General features: G+C 40.1%; 1 protein-coding gene across 2 annotated transcripts in view; it reads right to left on the bottom strand.

Annotated features, from left to right (window-relative positions):
- Positions 1 to 12,072: 12,072 nt before the first annotated feature.
- Positions 12,073 to 19,920, bottom strand: part of LOC132400696 (kinase D-interacting substrate of 220 kDa-like) — a 95,492-nt gene continuing 87,644 nt past the window's right edge. The window contains exons 29-31 of one of the 2 annotated variants that reach the window (XM_059981928.1): positions 18,089 to 18,328; positions 13,844 to 14,039; positions 12,073 to 13,666 (exon numbers count right to left, since the gene is read on the bottom strand). In XM_059981928.1, coding sequence (XP_059837911.1) covers positions 12,675 to 13,666; positions 13,844 to 14,039; positions 18,089 to 18,328 — 1,428 coding nt within the window. In that variant the 3' untranslated portion in view covers positions 12,073 to 12,674. Of the gene's footprint in view, positions 14,040 to 18,088; positions 18,329 to 19,920 lie in introns of both variants that reach the window. The other variant, XM_059981927.1, reaches the window with a different exon arrangement.

Raw genomic sequence — 19,920 nt, forward strand, 5'->3', positions numbered from 1 at the left:
ACTACCGTCTACCTCTGCATTAAGTATATTCGGAAACTCTGCTTTCACCACCTTGGGAAGTTCCAAAGTTTCACATTCCCCTGAGAGAAAAAGGATCACCTCATACCTGCCCCATGTAGACAGCTCCTTTGGCTTAAATGCTGCCCCCTAGTTTTAGATTGCCTCATGAGAGGAAACCTTAACATTAAAAAACTAACTCACTTTTGTAAAAAAATGAAGAATAATGTTTAAGTTAATAGCTATAATCCACTACCACTACCTGTAATGATGGATGCAAAATAGCCAAAAGCAGAGTGATTTTAATTGGCCAATAACAAGCATTCAGAGTTGTGCTAAAGTCTTTCTAAGCTCTTTGACAAAAGTGGTGTAGAGCTATACCCTCACAGTACAGAAGAGCCATGCTCAACTACCACCTCCAGTGCTGTCAGTGTGGAGCCTGCAAGTTCCTGCTGTGACTACGATAGTTTCCTCCAGTTTCCCTCCACATCCAAAAGACATAGAAACACAGAAAACCTACAGCAAAATACAGGCCCTTTGGCCCACAAAGCTGTGCCAAACATGTCCCTACCTTAGAAATTACTAGGCTTACCTATAGCCCTCTATGTACCTATCTAAAATTCTCTTAAAAGACCCTATCGTCTCCGCCTCCACCACCGTTGCCAGCAGCCCATTCCACACACTCACCACTCTCTGAGTAAAAAACTTACCCCTGACATCCCCTCTGTATCTAGTCCCCAGCACCTTAAACATGTGTCCTCTTGTGGCAACCATTTCAGCCCTGGGAAAAAGCCTCTGACTATCCACATGATCAATGCCTCTCATCATCTTATACACCTCTATCACCCCTCCCATCCTCCTTCGCTCCAAAGATTCACTCCAAGTTCACTCAGCTATTCTCGTAGGGCATGCTCCTCAATCCACACAACATCCTTGTAAATCTCCTCTGCACCCTTTCTATGGCTTCCACATCCTTCCTCTAGGGAGGTGACCAGAACTGAGCACAGTACTCCAAGTGGGGTCTGACCAGGCTCCTGCAAAATTACCTCACAGCTCCTGAATTCAATACCATGATTGATGAAGGCCAATACACCATATGCCTTCTTAAAGACAGAGTCAACCTGTGCAGCTGCTTTGAGTGTCCTATGGACTCGAACCCCAAGATCCCTCTGATTCTCCACATTGCCAAGAGTCTTACCGTTAATACTATATTCTGCCATCATACTTGACCTACCAAAATGAACCACCTCACATTTATCTGGGTTGAGCTCCATCTGCCACTTCTCAGCCCAGTTTTGCATCCTATCAATGTCCTGCTGTAACCTCTGACAGCCCTCCACATTATCCACAACACCCCCAACCTTTGTGTCATCAGCAAACTCACTAACCCATCCCTCCACTTCCTCATCCAGGTCATTTATAAAAATCATGACGAGTAGGGGTTGCAGAACATTTTCCTGAGGCACACCACTGGTGACCGACCTCCATGCAGAATATGACCCGTCTGCAACCACTCTTTGTCTTCTGTGGGTAAGCCAGTTCTGGATCCACAAAGCAATGTCCCCTTGGATCCCATGCCTCCTTACTTTCTCAGTAAGCCTTGCACAGGCTACCTTATCAAATGCTTTGCTGAAATCCATATACACTACATCTACAGCTCTTCCTTCATCAATGTGTTTAGTCACATCCTCAAAAAATTCAATGAGGCTCGTAAGGCACGACCTGTCTTTGACAAAGCCATGCTGACTACTCCTAATCATATTATACCTCTCCAAATGTACATAACTCCTGCCTCTCAGGATCTTCTCCATCAACTTACCAACCACTGAGGTAAGACTCACTGGTCTATAATTTCCTGAGCTATCTCTACTCCCCTTCTTGAATAAAGGAACAACAGCCACAATCCTCCAGTCCTCCGGAACCTCTCCCATCACCACTGATGATGCAAAGATCATCGCCAGAGGCTCAGCAATCTCCTCCCTCACCTCCCACAGTAGCCTGGGATACATTTCATCCTGTCCAGGCGACTTACCCAATTTGATACTTTCCAAAAGCTCTAGCACATCCTCTTTCTTAATATCTACATGCTCAAGCTTTTCAGTCTGCTGCAAATCATCACTACAATCACTAAGATCTTTTTCCATAGTGAATACTGAAGTAAAGTATTCATTAATATCCCTGCTATTTCCTCCGGTTCCATACACACTTTCCCACTGTCACATTTGCTAGGTCCTATTCTTTCAAGTCTTATCCTCTTGTTCTTCACATACTTGTAGAATGCATTGGGGTTTTCCTTAATCCTGCCTACCAAGGCCTTCCCATGGCCCCTTCTGGCCCTCCTAATTTCCTTCTTAAGCTCCTTCCTAGTAGCTTTATAATCTTCTGGATCTCTGAACCTTTTGTAAGCTTTTCTTGTCTTCTTGACTAGATTTATTACAGCCTTTGTACACCATGGTTCCTGTATCCTAGCATAACTTCCCTGTCTCATTGGAACTTACTTATACAGAACTCTACATAAATATCCCCTGAATATTTGCCACATTTATTCTGTACTTTCCCCTGAGAACATCTGTTTCCAATTTAAGCCTCCAATTTCCTGCCTGATAGCCTCATAATTCCCCTTACTCCAATTAAACACTTCTCTAACTTGTCTGCTCCTATCTCTCTCCAATGCTATTGTAAAGGAGATAGAATTATGATCACTATCTCCAAAATACTTTCCCACTGAGAGATCTGACACCTGACCAGGTTCATTTCCAATCAAGTACAGCCTCTTCTCTTGTAGGCTTATCTACATACTGTGTCAAGAAACCTTCCTGAACACACCTAAAAAACTCCACCCCATCTAAACCCCTTGCTCCAGGGAGATGCTGATTGATATATTGGGAAATTAAAATCTCCCATCATGACAACTCTGTTATTATTACACCTTTCCAGGATCTGTTTCCCTATCTGCACCTCAATATCCCTGTTACTATTGGGCAGCCTATAGAAAACACACAGTAAAGTTATTGACCCCTTCCTGTGCCTAATCTCCACCCACAGAGACTCCGTAGACAATCCCTCATTGGTGTCCACCTTTTCTGCAACTGTGACACTATCTCTGATGAACAGTGCCACACCCCCACCTCTTTTGCCTCCCTCCCTGTCCTTTCTGAAACATCTAAAACCCAGCAACTGAAGTAACCATTCCTGTCCCTGAGCCATCCGAGTCTCTGTAATGGCCACCACATCACATCTCCGATCCATGCTCTAAGCTTATCTGCTTTATTCACAACACTCCTTGCATTAAATTAGACACATCTCAAACCTTCAGTTTCAGCACGTCCTTTCCCTATCACCTGCCTATCCTCCCTCTCGCACTGTCTACAAGCTTTCACTTTTTGTGAGCCAACCGCCTCTTCCCCAGCCTCTTCAGTTCGGTTCCCACCATCCAACAAATCTAGTTTAAACTCTCCCCAGTAGCCTTAGCAAACCTCCCCGCCAGGATACTGGTCCCCTTGGGATTCAAGTGCAACCTGTCCTTTTTGTACATGTCACACCTGCCCCAAAAGAGGTCCCATTGATCTAGAAATCTGAATCTCTGCCCTCTGCTCCAATCCCTCAGCCACGCATTTATCCTCCACCTCATTCTATTCCTATACTCACTGTCACGTGGCACAGGCAGTAATCCCCGAGATTACTACCTTTGAGGTCCTGCTTCTGAACTTCCTTCCTAACTCCCTGTAGTCTTTTTTCGGGACCTCTTCCCTTTTCCAACCTATGTCATTGGTACCAATATGTACCACGACCTCTGGCTGTTCACCTTCCCATTTCAGGATATCTTGGACACGATCTGAAACATTCCAGACCCTGACACCTGGGAGGCAAACTACCATCCAAGTTCTTTCCTGCATCCACAGAATCGCCTGTCTGACACCCTGACTATAGATGTATGGTTTGGTTGGTTCATTGCCTGTTGTAAACTGCTCCCAGTGTATAGGTGAGTGAGTAGAATCTGGGATGTGGTGGCAATGATGAGGATGTATACAGGATTATAAAGAAGTTGAATTGATAAAGGATGAGTGCAAATGGGTGCAGAAACTGAAAGTTCTTATTAATGAAATGTGTTGGATACTATGATACCACAGAGAGCAACAATTACAATAACACAATTCTAAGTGATGCAGAAAGCACACGATCACATATGAAACAATGGAAATATTAAACTCCACCCTTTTAAGCTTGAATGAAAAGTTACATGACCTGTAATGCACTTTCTATTGGTCTCCTTCAGTTTTTGATATTTTTCTTTCTTGTTGCCAATTGCTGGGTAGATGATAAGTAACATTTTATGCAAAGGGTCAGTTGGGGATTTGGGGTCTGATGTTTGATGTCTTGTTTGTGTTTTTCTGTGTAGGTAAATTTATTAGTTTATGTGTGTGAGAGAGAGGGGTTTGATACTATTGTCGCTGTGAGAGAGGGGACTGGCGATTTAATGCTATTGTCGCTTTTTTTGCGAGGGAGAGGGTGAGAGGGTGGGGGGGTTTGGGGGTGTTTACAACTTTTGTTTCTTTTTCTTTTATGTGTGGGAGTGGTGGAGTGATGGCTTTTCTTTTCAACAACTTCCTGATGGAAATGACAGAGTTTGCCATTGAAACGTTGGTTAAAATTGATACCTATACTCGGCTGGAAGCCCAAAAAGAGGTTATTCCTATTGGGAAAGTTATAAGCATCAGCGTGTGTTTTTGAGTGAATAATGTGGAAATATTACCATCACTTGAAGCCCTTGTCCTCGGTAGTAGAGGTCATGGCTCCAGGAATTCTTGTCAGGTGCACTGTCTTTTCCGGATGGCTCCCTCTCCAGCTACAGTGCTCAGATGAGTGAAGGGTGAATGTTGCGGGCAATGGATGGTTTGCTTTCTCTCAAATGGTGTTGAGCTTCTTGACAATTGTCTCTGCTGCACTCATTTAGGCAAGTGGAAAATATTCAGTCTCAGACCTGTCTGTGCCTTGTGGTTGCCAGGTGACAGTAGCTGAGGAGTTGCTGCAGGATGCAGCCTGTGCCCTGGTCTTTTAGCTGTGCTATTTACGAGGCTTGGAATCAGAAAGTGTTCGGAAAACTCAGCAGGTTGGGGAACATCTGTGGAAAGAGAGTCGATGTTTTGGGTCTATGACCCTTCACCAGAACTGGGAAAGGGAGAGTTACAGGTTGGTTTTCAATAGGTGAGAAACTGGGGGAAGGTTGTGGAGAAGAAAAGGAATCCCTGTGATTGGTTTAATGACCAGAGTGTTGAGCTGAGATGTTAACAGCGAGGTGTTGTGGCAAAGCAAGGGTTGAAATAATGTCCAGGTAGGGATGGATTGTAGATAATCTGGGTAAGAAAGGTCTTTGTAGAGCATAGCTTCCCTTTGCATAGCAGGTTGCTGGAGACATTTCACTTGCAGAGAAGAGATAAGAAAGTAACAGAAGGATGCAAAACATACACACCAATTAAGGACAATTACTTGACTAACTTTAATTGGTTGTTTCCTTCTAATCTCTTTTGACGTTTAACACCTATATTGTGAATGACAATTGATCTTGCAGGTAAGGATTTCAGACATACACACTTTACCAAATGGTCAATATCTGTAACTGATAACGTAACTGTATAAAAATTACGTTTTTATGTCCTGGCTTCAGAACAGTGTGTTGACAGGGGCTATGCTGTTCTCCTTGTGCACAAGTAAAATAAAGTAGGATTGAGCAGTAAGGGTGCATGTGTTCTGAGTCCAGTTATCAGCGTAGACAGTTATGCAGAGGCTCCACTGAGATGGCTAATCATTGACTTTGTTATATGCGAGAAAGGAATTCATCTCCAGTAGCTGATCAATCCTAAATCCTGGACTGCTTATATTTGAGCAGCTGACTGAGTCTCCTGCTGGAACAAAAATTTCCTCCCATGTAGAGTGGTCAAGCAATACCTTAGTCGCTGACTGAGGAAAGCTGCAACATCAAAAAAAAAGCCATGGTCCAGGTAGGGAGCACATTGAAAAAGGGGTGTTCTGGTCTGGGTTGGGTCCTGCAGGAAGTGCAGGAAGAAGTTGTCACTGTCTGAGTCAGGTCCCATGCAAAGACATTAAACAAAAAAATAAGAGAAAAGAAGTTGCCCTGGTTGGAAGTGGACCCTTCAGGAATTCAGTAAGTGTGTGGTTTAAAAAAAAGGAATTCCAAAGATAGATATCTATAAAGGATCCTGGTAGTGTGCAGGTTTTTAGATTACGGACAAATAAGTATAAAATATGTTGAGAGGTAAATTGCATGGGTGGAATGGACTAAGTGAGTGCCTGCAAACTTATTGTCAGAGAAAGGAAAATGCGAGCAGTCTGTAGGGTGGTCTGTGATTGTTCAAGGTAGATAGAAATACAAAAATGGTTAGATGAATGCTGTAAAAAATAAGCAGAGGAAGTGAACAAAAATTGAAGAGGAAAAGACACAGAAAGAACAGGCAAGGGATAATAGTGTCTTTCTCAATGTTTTTCAAAAAAGAAACAATTGGCACCACAGTTTGAGGATGAACTAGATGACTGTAACCTGCAGTACCCCTGCCCAATCTTCAAAGACTAGTTCACTTCTCTGTTCATCCTCCATAGTTAATTTAGCTACCAATACCCACTCTTTGAGTGGTAGGTCCCCACCCTACCAAGGATGAGATATTTCCAGCTAACAAAGTTGTTTAAACACTGTTAATATTCAGTGGTACACTTAAATTCAAACAACTTTTTTAAAACACTTTTAAAACTCAGATACCTTCCAAATTAGAAACCATTTCTAGAACAAAGGATTTCCAAAACACATATACAATTCCTTTAAGCTAGATAGACATACCAACAAGGTACAGATGAACAGTCTGTCATAGAAATCGAAGGCAAAGGAATGGATTCTAGTTTACCCCATGTTTCTGTCATACATCTTAATGTTCCTGGACTACTCCTAATAAATCTAAACTGCTTTCTAAATTAATACATTTCTTCTGTCTCTTGGGTGACTTAACACACGTGATATTTTTCTTCAGATTCCTTTTAACACAGTTGGTATAAAAGTTTTTGGAGACAGAGTTCACAGGTACCCACAATTCATGCTTTGAAGGTGACTTTCTGAGTATAGTGTTCCAACTATTAACAGATCAGCTATTGATTTATATCAATTTGGTTTGCAAGCTTCCTTGATCTAAGCTACTTAGCCAGCATTGTCTGTTTGAAACAAACCAAATTAAATAAACCTTTGACTTATACTGCATCTCTTGACTAGTTGGACCAAGTGCTGTGAGCTGGCAGTCTGCTCTATAGATAGTGCTTATGTTCAAAACTTATTTTAAACTTCAAACTTATTACTGTGATCATTTACTTAACTTAAATCAAGAACTTAAGAGTGGTTCCCCCTTGCAACAAGAGGGTAACCACAGAATGCTGAGTTTACTTTATTCAAAAACAACACTTTGTTGGCAAAAAAAAACCAAGAACCCCGGTCCAAAGACAGTGAATATCCATTACAAGAAGTCTTAAGTAAAATTGTGAGTGTTTTAAAATATTGCCAGAAGCAATTAAACATCATAAGATTAAAGATATTAAGAAGAATGGGGACAGTACTGTGTGAGGCTTCCCAGATGTTCCACTGTAGAGACTGAGCAATATTGTACTGTACACTGCTTCAGAAGTATTGCAATAGCTGTCCTATACAATTTGAATGCTATTTTAGCATATAGTTTTCTTTTAAAATCTTTAATGAAGTAGGACAATTATAGCATGATGCGTCAGTGGCTGAACAAACCTTATAGACTAAAACACCCTGTCCAAGATCAACTAGAGTACCAGAACAGATAGTGGAAAGGTTGTGAAGACTTCAAAGTCGGGAATCAAAAGTTTGAGCATGGTGGGACTAATGTTCTGAGGTGTGTATGTTTCAACACAAGTATTGTAGGAAAGGCAGATGAGCTCTGGGCATGGGTCAACACCAGGAATTATGATATTGTAGCTATTAGTGAGACATGGTTGCAGGAGGGGCAGCTAAATATTCTGGGGTCCTATTGTTTTAGATGCAACAGAGTGGGAGGGATTAAAGGAGGGGGGAAGGTCTATTCCAAGTGTTGCTGTCTACATATACTTTCAAGGTGGAAGGAAAGCCAACATAGATACATGCCTTGCACAAGCCAGTGGTACCACCGTACCAGGGCCAGAAGAACTTTGATGCATTGAACTTTTTATCTTTATTATCTGTCACCCTAAGTAATCATCATACATTATAAGTTTTGATTAATCTGGATATCTATTTTCTTTTTAAATGCAGAAGAATCTCATGACACTAATACTTCTCTTCATGTCAGTTATGAATATGTGTTGCATTCTAACAGGTCAGGTTGTTGGGTGTGTTCTAAAGAAGGCCTATGTATTCAGAAGGTGGATTGCCAATGCATTTATACATGTAGATCATAGTGAGTTTGATCCCATGTTTTACTTTGATAATGAAGTTAGAACTGTAAGGGGAGCACAGGACTGCACTAGGAATGATTCTTGTCAATGCAACAGTTTTGAGGGATGGTATTTGCAACAATTGCTTAACCCTTCTGCTCTGAAACTGCTTCATGGGGAGAGGGGTGCACGACTGAATGTTACTATAACCATCAAGGGACAGGTCTAGATTTAAGTAACGGTAGGAATGCTGTTAAGAATATTTATTGGATTTGAGGCAACCAAGGTCATACTTTAAATAAATGATCAGCTGTTCAAGATTAAAATGGGAAATTCCTTCACATGGCACTTAAGAATCTTTGGAACTCTTCACCCAAGAGAGTTGTGAAGCAAATGATACAGGATTTATGCAAGAACATGATTCAGGTAAATTTCTCATTGAATAGTGCAGCAGGTGTGAGTGTCAAATATTTTACACCTGCTGCTATCTTTAAACATTTCTCCTGCTCTTCTCCAATTTCAACATAGCTAATCAAAACAGTTTTATTGCCTTTCCTGATAATGTCCTTCCCCAACTGCTTCATATTACCTGCTGAGGCAATAAGGAAATACTTTTAATTTGATTATCAGGAGATGCTGTTTCAAATTAAAGGGCTGCATTACACTTACTTTTTTTCACTACTAAACACGTGCTCAGTTTTACAAGTCTGCCTACACAACTTACCTCTATGAATCTAATGGCAGTAACCTCAATCCTCACATTTATGTGGCCTTATGATAGTCATATACAATAAAATATATTTTAGTTCTTGTAAAACACATGTAAGAGCACCAGCTTAGACTGATTCAAGAACAGATTGCATTTACCTTGAGTCTTTGACATAGAAGAGGGTATACTAAAGCACTTTGCAAAGATGCTTCCAACACATAACACTGGAGAAATGAAGGGTATGAGGACACATGACAGCCTAAAGTCAGAGAAACATTGTGAATTGTAGGACAGAAGAACGTTTTAGAGATTGGGAGGAGAAAATGGGGAAATATTTGAGATTAAGAAAGGAAACTTTGAAAGAGGTTGTGAGAAGTACGTATAAGGTGAAAGGCTCAGCAGTTGGTGGGCTGAAACAAATTTAAAACAATTGTTTTTATCCAAAAACACACACAAAATGCTAGAAGAACTCAGCAGGCCAGGCAACATCTATATAGGGAAGTGAGCAGTGAATGTTTCTGTCTGAGACCCTTCATCAGGACTAATAGGCAAATATTCTTAGGAGCTGCTCATAAGTTAAATGGATTTTAAGATCTTACTAATAAATGTTGAAGATTTCTGGCATTTCCTGAGAAATGAGAAGAATGTGATGATATCTACTTTATCATTAAACTTCATTCCATGCTGTAAAGCTGTACCCTTGAAGAGATAAGGTTATGCTCCTTGAGGGGCTAGCACTGACCGGGTTAATTACAAATAATTTTTGCAAGGCTCAAGATGATACAGCACATCTATTAATTGCTTCAAAAGTTGCAGCCAGAAATTGACAAAGAAAACTGCATACCATCTAGCTTTCTGTATGATCTGTGCTATGTGTCATCCCATTACTGTTAGCCCCAGTGACAGAATACATTAAAGTTACAAGGCAAAATTCACCAATTTATCGATTTAACGTTGGCAGGATCCCCCAAACCTAAATTCTATACCTACAAGGACAAGCTCAGTAATATAATGGGGATGTATCTCTTCCAAGTCACAAGCGATGTTAGATATGATTCATACATCTTCGACTCAGCAATAATGAAGACCCAAAGTCCTGAAATTCCCCCAAATCCTGAAGTTTTAAATCAGAAGTCTTAAAAGGAAAAAAGGCTTTTTTGTCACAATGCCAAAGACTGTTTCATGACACTGATTCTTGCTAATGATTTACATTTGGAACTAATTTATAAATAATTTCTGGTGCTTAGTGGTTAAGCATCAACTAAAACCAATCTGTACTCACAGAGAACAAATCAAGGTTCAAATTTTAGAGGTCAAATTTCAAAGTATTAGATAGGCTGAAGTTGAATCAAAAATATAAGTGATAACCTAAGCTGATGTGCATCAAACTTAGAGGCTTAAATACTAAATGGGTTGTGTGCTTATGCACACTAAAACCACTTGTATTTGCACTTCTCTTGCATGGCTAATAATTTAAAATAAGGATGATGGTTGTGTCCAGTTCTGCAGTCTCTCACGTTTCCAAGCTGATGGAGTAATTCATCTTCCTCCCATCACGTGTCCAACCATCCCAGAAAAGCCGAGTTCTGCTGAACAGTAAACAAAGACACAAAAGCAAGGGCTTTTATACAGATCCCTTTAAATCATTTCAAAAACTTCCACCATAGATGAAAAGCTCCAAAAATCTAATTAGCAAATTTCCAGTTGAGCAGCAGCTTTAACTTTATGCCTATTTATTCTCATATTCTGTAAGTTATTTATGGAATACCAAGCACGGAAATCTCACCTACCCACACCAGTTAACGGATTCTCTTGGGCAATCTACTATGCATCCTGTAACATGATCATCCTTGTCTTCTTTTCTATGGTCAACTTCATGATAATTTGCTTGTTTGCCCAGGTTACTTCTAGTAGTATTTCCAAAGTTGAACAGTTCATTTTAAATTTGGGAATAAGAAAATTCCAATGCTTTAGGACTTGAGACATCAGGTAGTTAAAAAGAACATCAGTACTTGAGTGTACTTAAGATGCAGATTCTCACACTAACTATAGTAAAACTCTGATTAACTATTATCTTACGGTCTACCATCTCCCTGTGATTCCGACGTTTATTTAAGGCAGTGTTCCACAACAGTATAACTAATGTGAAGTTACTACAAGAAGACCTTTGCAGAAATATCCATTTGTCTGTGACATTTATTCCAGCTGCTTGCCTCAAGAGTGTTAAAACATCATAGTGTACAAATAACCTCTAAAAACATTTGTTGGCTTTATGTTCTTAACAACATTCAACCCCCCATTGTACAAAGAACGCATACAAGTTACCACACTAACAATCCAATGGCCAAATTTCTACCCTAACAATCCAAAAAGTTCAAGTCCCACGACAGCTGTTGAATATAGACCAGTTTCAGAAATGGCAATTAATAAACTACCACAGATACTGTAAAAGTCCATATTGTTAACTAATGATCTTCAGGGAAGTCTGTCATCTTTACCATCCTGATTTATAAACTGACTCTAGAGCTGAATCAGTTAACTGTTACCCAAATTGGCCTGACAATTGCCTCAGTTCCATTATGGTCAAAAATGTCTCACCAGGGCAATGAAATATGGTAACATTGCCCTAGAGAGAAAAGGCTGTGGTGTGGAGCACTGTGTGGATTTCTTCTGGGTACTTAGCTTTCTTCCCACATGCAAAGGTGTACAGTTTGCTAGGTTAATTGCTTGCTGTAAATTGCCACTAGTGCACTGGTGAGTGGCAGAATCAGGGGGTGTGGGGGGGGGGGTGTACATTAATGAGGATAAGAGGAGAATAAAACCAAAATAGTGTAAATTGGTGGTTGATAGCCTGTCTATCATTCCAACAGGCGTCAGAATATACTGGAAAATTCATAGCTCATTTATTGGAGAGCCAAAATAAACTAGACAAAATATTACCACCTTAACTGTTTATTTCAACATATACACAAAAGACAAAAGCTTTTAGAAGATCAACCAATAGCAATTCAATATAATAGGCAACTTTGTCACTAAGCCATTAAATATTAACATTACCATCTTTATTGAAAATACAAAAGCCTCCACTGTCAAAAGGCACAAACCAGATACTATTCAACTGTGAGATACATACATCTAAAATCAAGAGGATTCATACAAGCAACACAAGCACAAGTTACAGCAGTAAATTTTCATATATATTTGAATACACATGGCAATAAATACTGACCACATTTTACACTCTGAAATGACATTAAGATATACCAGCTTTACATTCACAAGAATAGTTTAACTCCGAATCACAATACTCATATACACACACACACACACAAAACAGTAAACAATATTATTCAATATATTACCACTACACATAATACTCCCTTGATAGAATTAATCTAGTACTTGATTTGAGGTATGTTCTAAAACAAACTAAGAAAAGTGCATTATGAAAAATAAAAGCCAAACATGGAATACTTGACAATGCAACAAAATGCTTTCCATTTATCAAACTTGAGGTTTTGACAGATCACCGTTTCTTTTACAGGATGCTCTCCCGTTCTTCTCCATAGGAATCACTGGGACTAACTACATGTAGCTCAGATGAGGTGCTACTCTTTGTGTGCTTAATAAAATTTGAAGGAACTTTGGAAGCAAGGCACCGCTTCATACCTAGCCCTCGCAGGTTGTCATTCTTGAATGAAGCTGAATACATATCATTCTGGACTGGTGCTTTATTCATTGCAGAGCCTGGTGTAGGATGGACAACTTGCGATGCATTTTTACCCAAGTGCTCAGGGTCACCAGCCGTTTCCAAATATTCTTTTGTCTCATTTTCATCTGCATTCTGCAACCTAGAAGCATTGCTGTTGTTATTCAGGGTCTCTGTGCTTGCTGTTCTGTTCAGGTTGGTTACATTATATGCTTTGTGAGATACAGGCCAGTTTTCCTCAGGACTGCTGGCTAACAGACTGCATTCAGAGGTTGAACCAGTGGGGCTCTTCTTATCCTCAGAACAGATAGACATACGAGCAACACTTGGGTCTTGTAGGCCACTTAGACTGTTTGGAATACCTCGCTTATCTTTGGATGGATCATCCTCCAATTCAATCAAATTTGTTTTCTCCAACTGGCTGTCTTCTGTTTCATCACGGAGTGAGTGATTTGGTGAACTCTCACTGGATCTAACCCCAGAGTCTGATGAATCCTTTTTGTCAAGCATAGCATCAGACAGATATTCCTTTGATTTGATCAGGGATTTAACAGCAGCATTTGCATGATCAGTAGAATTAGTTTGTTTTTCATTCTTCTCCTTTGTTGTTCCATCTTTAAGAAGTGGCATGTAATCTGCTTCTTGGCCTGATTCATCCTCTTCACTGGGTAGTTTCCGATACTGTAAGCCCTTAATTGTTAAATCGTTTCCTTGGAAGATATTCACTTTGTCTGAAGATTCCTTTCTAGACAGCAGCTTAGTTGTTGAGGCATCTGGCCTTTCATCTTCTTCAGTAATGGGATCCAACAGAGATGGATCAGCTGTAGAAACAGTGGAAGACGGATAATCACCATGATCGCCTGTAGAAGACTTACCTGCACGCAAAATCGTTTCTCTTTTTCCTGTAAAGGATTTTTTGTCATTGTTTTCTTTCTGTTCACCATCTTGTTCTGAACTAGACTGAAAGGTTGTTATGCTTTGCCCCATAAAAAACTGACCAGCACTATGCGAAGTAGAGAGATGAGATTCTTCAGTGATGGCAGCTGTGGAGCAGGATGGACCATCTAGCTGTGCCATCTGTGCAATGTATTCTTTGTAGGCATCTCTGTACTCCGCCTGCTGCTTATCTGTGAGCCTGGAGAGACCATTAGATTCCAGAGAGTTGATACTTGAAACACTTGGCGTCCTTTGAGGCTGTAGTTAAGAGAAAAAGACTCATTATCAACATTTGTTTAAATATGTAATATATATATATATATATATATATGGTAATAATCATATCAATTTAAAATACATTTTTAAACTTTTAATCATATAGAGTAATTCTGATTAACTGAGCCATCAGTTAATCAGGGCAGCTGCTTATTTAGGGAAACTCTTAAAGAACAAAAACTAACTGAGAGCATAGCCAGAATTAGTTTGCTTATTTGGGACAGTCTGCTCCTTAATTGGAGCAGGAGATTGTTGTTAAACAGTTTATTACTAGTGTCAGATGTATATACCTGAGTGTCCATTAGATACTACACCATATGGAGTTTTTAAATAGTTTCAATTGCATGCACTTATATATTCCAATTCAATGATTTTGTCACCAATAGTTGACGAGAAATAAACAGCAAGATAATTTGGAACGGTTTTGCTCACTGCAATTTCAAGAAGTCAGGCTTAGAGATGCCAGAAACGGCCAGAGTGAAAATGAAACAATTTCACTACTTCAACAAATTGGGAACCACAAAAAATTAAATTATAATGAAAAAGAAGATTTGGAAGATGCCATTGTGAAAGTATTGTATGAAGGCAGTCTATTATCTACAGTAGGTGACCATGCTGATTTTGTTTGTTTACAGTCAGTCAAAAGAAGATGTACACTAGATGAATTCCTCCGCCAATAACTATTAGGAACTAACAGACAGCTTTATAACACTCTAGCAGTATTGATAGTGTTCTAATTTGTGCTGTATTCCATTTAAGTACATAATTTCTTAGTTAAAATTAGTTGGTTTTTTTTATACCCTTTTAACTAATTCCATGAATCTTTGGCTAATTGGGACAAATGCTTAATTGGGCCAAAATTGGTCCTGAACTGTCCTAACTGACCTGAATCCACTGTACTGGAAAATGTTAAGTACAAATTCATCCTTTCACTGCAAACAGATAATTTCAGATGCAGAGAACACCATACAAAATGCAACTAAAGTGCGCATTTAGAGACAACCAAAGTTGACTTTTTAATGTGTGCATTCACCCCAGTTCCAATTTCCTGCGCCATTACTGTATCTTCAAAATCCCTTAATGTTCAAGAATATGTCCATCATTACTACGCGTTTTCCCCAACAATTCACCCTCCACGATCTTCTTGGGTCAAGAATTCCAAATACTTACTGTCCTCCGAGTGAAAAAATTGCTCATCTCAGATCTGAATAGCTTACCCTCTAATTTAAGACCATAATCCTCATTTCCAGACATAACAAAGGGAGGTTTATCCAATGTGTTGCTTTCCTGAAGAGCCTACCAATTTCTACTCAGCTATAATCAATCTCCTTCAATCAGGAATTAGACCCAACAAATGTAGGTTTGTCTCATACACACCTCTTACAGATTGTGCATGTCTGCGTTCAGCCATGAGAGTCTGGACAGTCGGCAACTAGGCATGGGGCTTCAAGGTTCCTCAGTTGTTAGGGATGCTTCAGGAAGCCTCGGCTACCAGAGAACAGGGTGTTTTGGGTCAGTAAGATAGGTCTCCACATTCAAAGCCAGCAAGTAAGGGAATGTGGTGACCACTAAATGGAGTTGCAGTCTGCAGATCCATAACTTCAACACCTGGCCCATTATTTATTTGCATATCGAAACTTCCACCCAATCAGCATAATTGCATTAAGCTATTCCTTTCAATGTAGCTTCTTTCAAACTTTACAGAAATAAACATCTTCAAATGGGCATTTATCACCATGTTTAACTATTAAAATGTATTACAGAATGTAGAGTACGATATGTTTTTGTATTAGGGTAAATAAAGTTCACTTGCTTGTTTGTTTAAATTTGTGTTCCAGCTTTTAGAAAGATCTGTACCTGGACACTCAAATCTATTCACTCCTCCCAGCTTTTGCCACGGAGGAAACTGTTCGAGTAATGTTATTAAACCAATGTAAATTACATCAGACTTCAATACATAAAAATCCACCCACTATAGTTTTGTTTTGCAACTTAAATCAGTTTGCGTCTTCGGTATATATCCAAGTATGCAATGCCAGTAATGGATTGTGAAGAGAATGTACAGAGTCTTCAGGAGGATATGGACAGGATCAGTGAATGGGAAAGGGTATAATGTGGAAAATATGAGGTCACATATTTTGGTAGAAAATAGAAGGCAGAATACTTTTGAAATAACAAGAGATTGAACAGTGTTGACATTAAGAGTGACAAGGGTTCCTAGTACGTGACTCACTGCAAAATGACAAGGAGGTGCAGCATACAATTGGGAAGAGAAGCTATATGTAGACATCAATTGCAAACTTAATTTCGGTGAAAGCACAGTTGGTATTTTGTCTAGTGCTTCTGAACCCAAGGAAGGGAGGATATGTTTGTGATAAGGGAGTGCTGCAAAGGTTCGTCAGATTAATTTTTGGAATGGAACGATTGCCTTATGAAGATGAATAAAGCAGACTGGCCCTGTACTCTCTGGAATTCACAAGAATGAGAGGTTTAGGCAAGAGGGACTGATTACAGTTAATTATTTGGCCAAAAGACAAACAACCAACTATAACTTAACTAACAGCGGTCAGAGAATTATACAGCACGGAATCAGACCTTGCAACTCAACTGATCCACACCGACTAAGCTGCCCATCCAAGCAAGTCCGATTTGCCAATCTTCAGCACATAACCTTCCAAACCATGTAACTATCCAAATGTCTTTTTTGTTCCTCTGGCAACTCATTCCACATAGATAACACCTGTTGTGTCAAATCACTGTCCCTCAAGTTCCTATAAAATCTTATCACTCTCACCTCAAACATATGCTCTCTAGGTTTAGTTTCTCCAGCCCTGGGAAAATGATGGTTGTATTCACTGCATCTATGTCTTTCATGATTTTATGCACCTCTATAAGTTCACCCTCAGTCTTCTATTCTCCAAGGAATAAAGTCCTAGCCTGCCCAACCTCTCCCTTTAATTCTGCGCAGTAAAGATTTATGACAATGTTGCCAGAAAATAAGAACATGACTCTTTACAGTTTAACATCTTTCATACAGCAGAGTAACCAGAACTATACATAATATTCCAAATGCAGCCTCACCAGCCTCCTGTACAATGACACTATGACCTCCCAACTTTTATACACAAGGCTCAGATTTTGAAAGCTGGTATGCCAAAAGCCTTCACCATCCTGTCCACCTGCAACACCACTTTCAGTGAAACCATGTACTCCAAGGTGCCTGCTCTACAACATTCCCCAAGGCCTTGCCATTCACTGTGAAAGTTCTAACCAGATTTCACTTTCCTAAATGCAACACCACACACACTTCTCCAAATTAAACTCTATTTCCCATTCCTTGGCCCACTTACTCAGTCAATTATGATCTCCCAATTGCCTTACAATCAGTTTCATTGTCCACTATACCACTTACTTTAGTGTGCCTTGTACATTCTTATCCAAATTGTTGGGGTAAATGAAAACCAAAGGGCCCACACTGAACTCTGAGGTGCACCACTAGTCCCTGGCTTCCAGTCTGAGAAACAATCTTTCACCATCACCTTTTGCTCTATACAAATTATTTGTGTATCCAATTAGTCTGTTCGCCAGCTTTTCCTGGATTCTATGTGAACTAACCTTCCAAATAGCCCAACACGTGGAACTTTATCAAAGACCTTACTGAAGTCCATGTAACCTCTGTCAACAGCCCTGCCTTCAGTTTTTAAAAATATATTATGTGACCAGAAAATCAATCATATTCGTAAGAACATGATCTTCCATGAACAAAGTCATGCTTACTACCCCAATAAACTAGTTTTTCCAGGTGTACATATATCTTATCTCTCCACTTACCACAGATGTTAGACTTACTGGCATCTAGTTCCCAGGTTTTTCTTTGCCACCAATCTCAAAGTAAGGCACAATATTTGCTCTCGCCCATGGCTAATTTGCTCTTGCCCACATATCTGTGACGTAGGCATAAAGCGCCAAATGGCCTTGTTCTGCTTCCTATCAGAAAACAAGAGTTTAGGGACAGTTGATCTGTTACCAACCTGCCAACCAGAATTGGAGTGTCTTACTGGTTCTTCAACATCAACAGCTCTCAGTTCCTCAAAGCTGAAACTTAAGCTGAAGGTTTCCTGTGGGGAATGGCCAGGAGCTTCAGAGTTTCCTGCAAAATCACTGTTGGTTGCATGAAGATTAGAGCGATCAGGTTGCGCTGGAACATTTTCACCAGCAGCTCTCATTTCCTCCTGAAGTACCTGTGTATCCAAATGTCGCATCTCAAACACCTTGGAAAAGATTAAACAAATGGAGGCCAATTAATTATTTAATTACTGGAATACAATATATTGTACTGTACCTCCTTGTGCAACCAAAACCTTGATTTCCTTACTTGCAGGCCCTAGTCAGTTCAGATTGGCAACACCTCCTCCAAAATCACCAACAGCACAGGATACCACAAAGTTGTATACTTAGCCCCCTTTTCTACTCGCTTTATACTTAGGACTATGAGGCCAAGTACAGTTTCAATGCCATATTTAAGTTTGATGATACCAATTGTTGACTGAATCAAAAGGTGGTGAGAGGGAGATTGAAATTTGGCTGAACGTTGCCACAACAATCTCTCACTCAACATCAGCAACACCAAAGAGCTGAATTTTGACTACAGGAGGAGGAAACTAAATGTCCATGAGCCAGTGCTCGTCAGGGCATCAAAGGTGGAGAAACTCAGTAACTTTAAACTCCTCAGCATTATCATTTCAGAGGATCTGTCCTGGGTCCAGCACGCAAATGCCATTACAAAGGCGGCATGACAGTGCCTCTATACTCTTAGAAGCTTATGAAGATTGGGCATATCATCTAATGCTCTGACAAACTTTGAAAAGCCTACAAAAGGCAGTGGATACAGCCCAGTTCATCATGGATTAAGCCCTCCTCACCTTTGAACACATCTATAAAGGAGTGCTGCCACAAGAAAGCAGCATCCATGAAGGACTTCCACCATCTAGGCCATGCTCTCTTCTTGCTGCTGCAATCAGAAAGGAGGTACTGGAGCCTTAGGGCCCAGGTTCAGCAAGAGTTATTACCTCTCACCCATCAGGCTCCTGAACCATAGTGGATACCTTCACTCATCCCAACACTGAACTCATTTCACAACCGATGGACTCACTTTCAAGGACTGTACAACAGTTTGCTGTCTTTTGTATATTGGTTGTTTGTCTGTCGCTGTTAATGGAAAAACTGCACACAAACAGCAATATTGTTTTCTTAGTACTTACTGTGAATATCCACAAGAAAATTAATCTCAGGGCAGCATATGGTGATATACACAGTACCTATGTACATGTACTTTGATAATAAATTTATTTTTACTTTTCACTTTATGTTATCCCACTTTTTAAGAAAGGAGGGAGGGAGAAAACAGAGAACTATCGTCCTGTCAGCCTAACATTAGTAGTGGGGAAGATGCTAGAGTCCATTATTAAAGATGAAATAGTGGCATATCTAGATAGCAGTGATAGGATTGGGCCAAGCCAGCATGGATTTACCAAGGGCAAATCATGCTTTACTAATCTATTGGAGTTTTTCAAGGATGTAACCAGGAAGTTAGACAAGGGAGATCCAGTGGATGTAGTGTACCTCGATTTTCAGAAGGCATTTGATAAGGTCCCACATAGGAGATTGGTGGGTAAAATCAGAGCTCATGGCATTGGGGGGAAAATATTGACATGGATAGAAAACTGGTTGGCAGATAGAAAGCAAAGGGTAGCAGTGAACGGGTGTTTCTCGGAATGGCAGGTGATGACTAGTGGAGTGCCACAGGGCTCGGTATTGCGACTACAGCTGTTTACGATTTACATCAACAATTTAGATGAAGGCA

The sequence above is a fragment of the Hypanus sabinus genome, chromosome 10 (genome assembly GCF_030144855.1).
Source record: "Hypanus sabinus isolate sHypSab1 chromosome 10, sHypSab1.hap1, whole genome shotgun sequence".
Taxonomy (NCBI): Eukaryota; Metazoa; Chordata; class Chondrichthyes; order Myliobatiformes; family Dasyatidae; genus Hypanus; species Hypanus sabinus.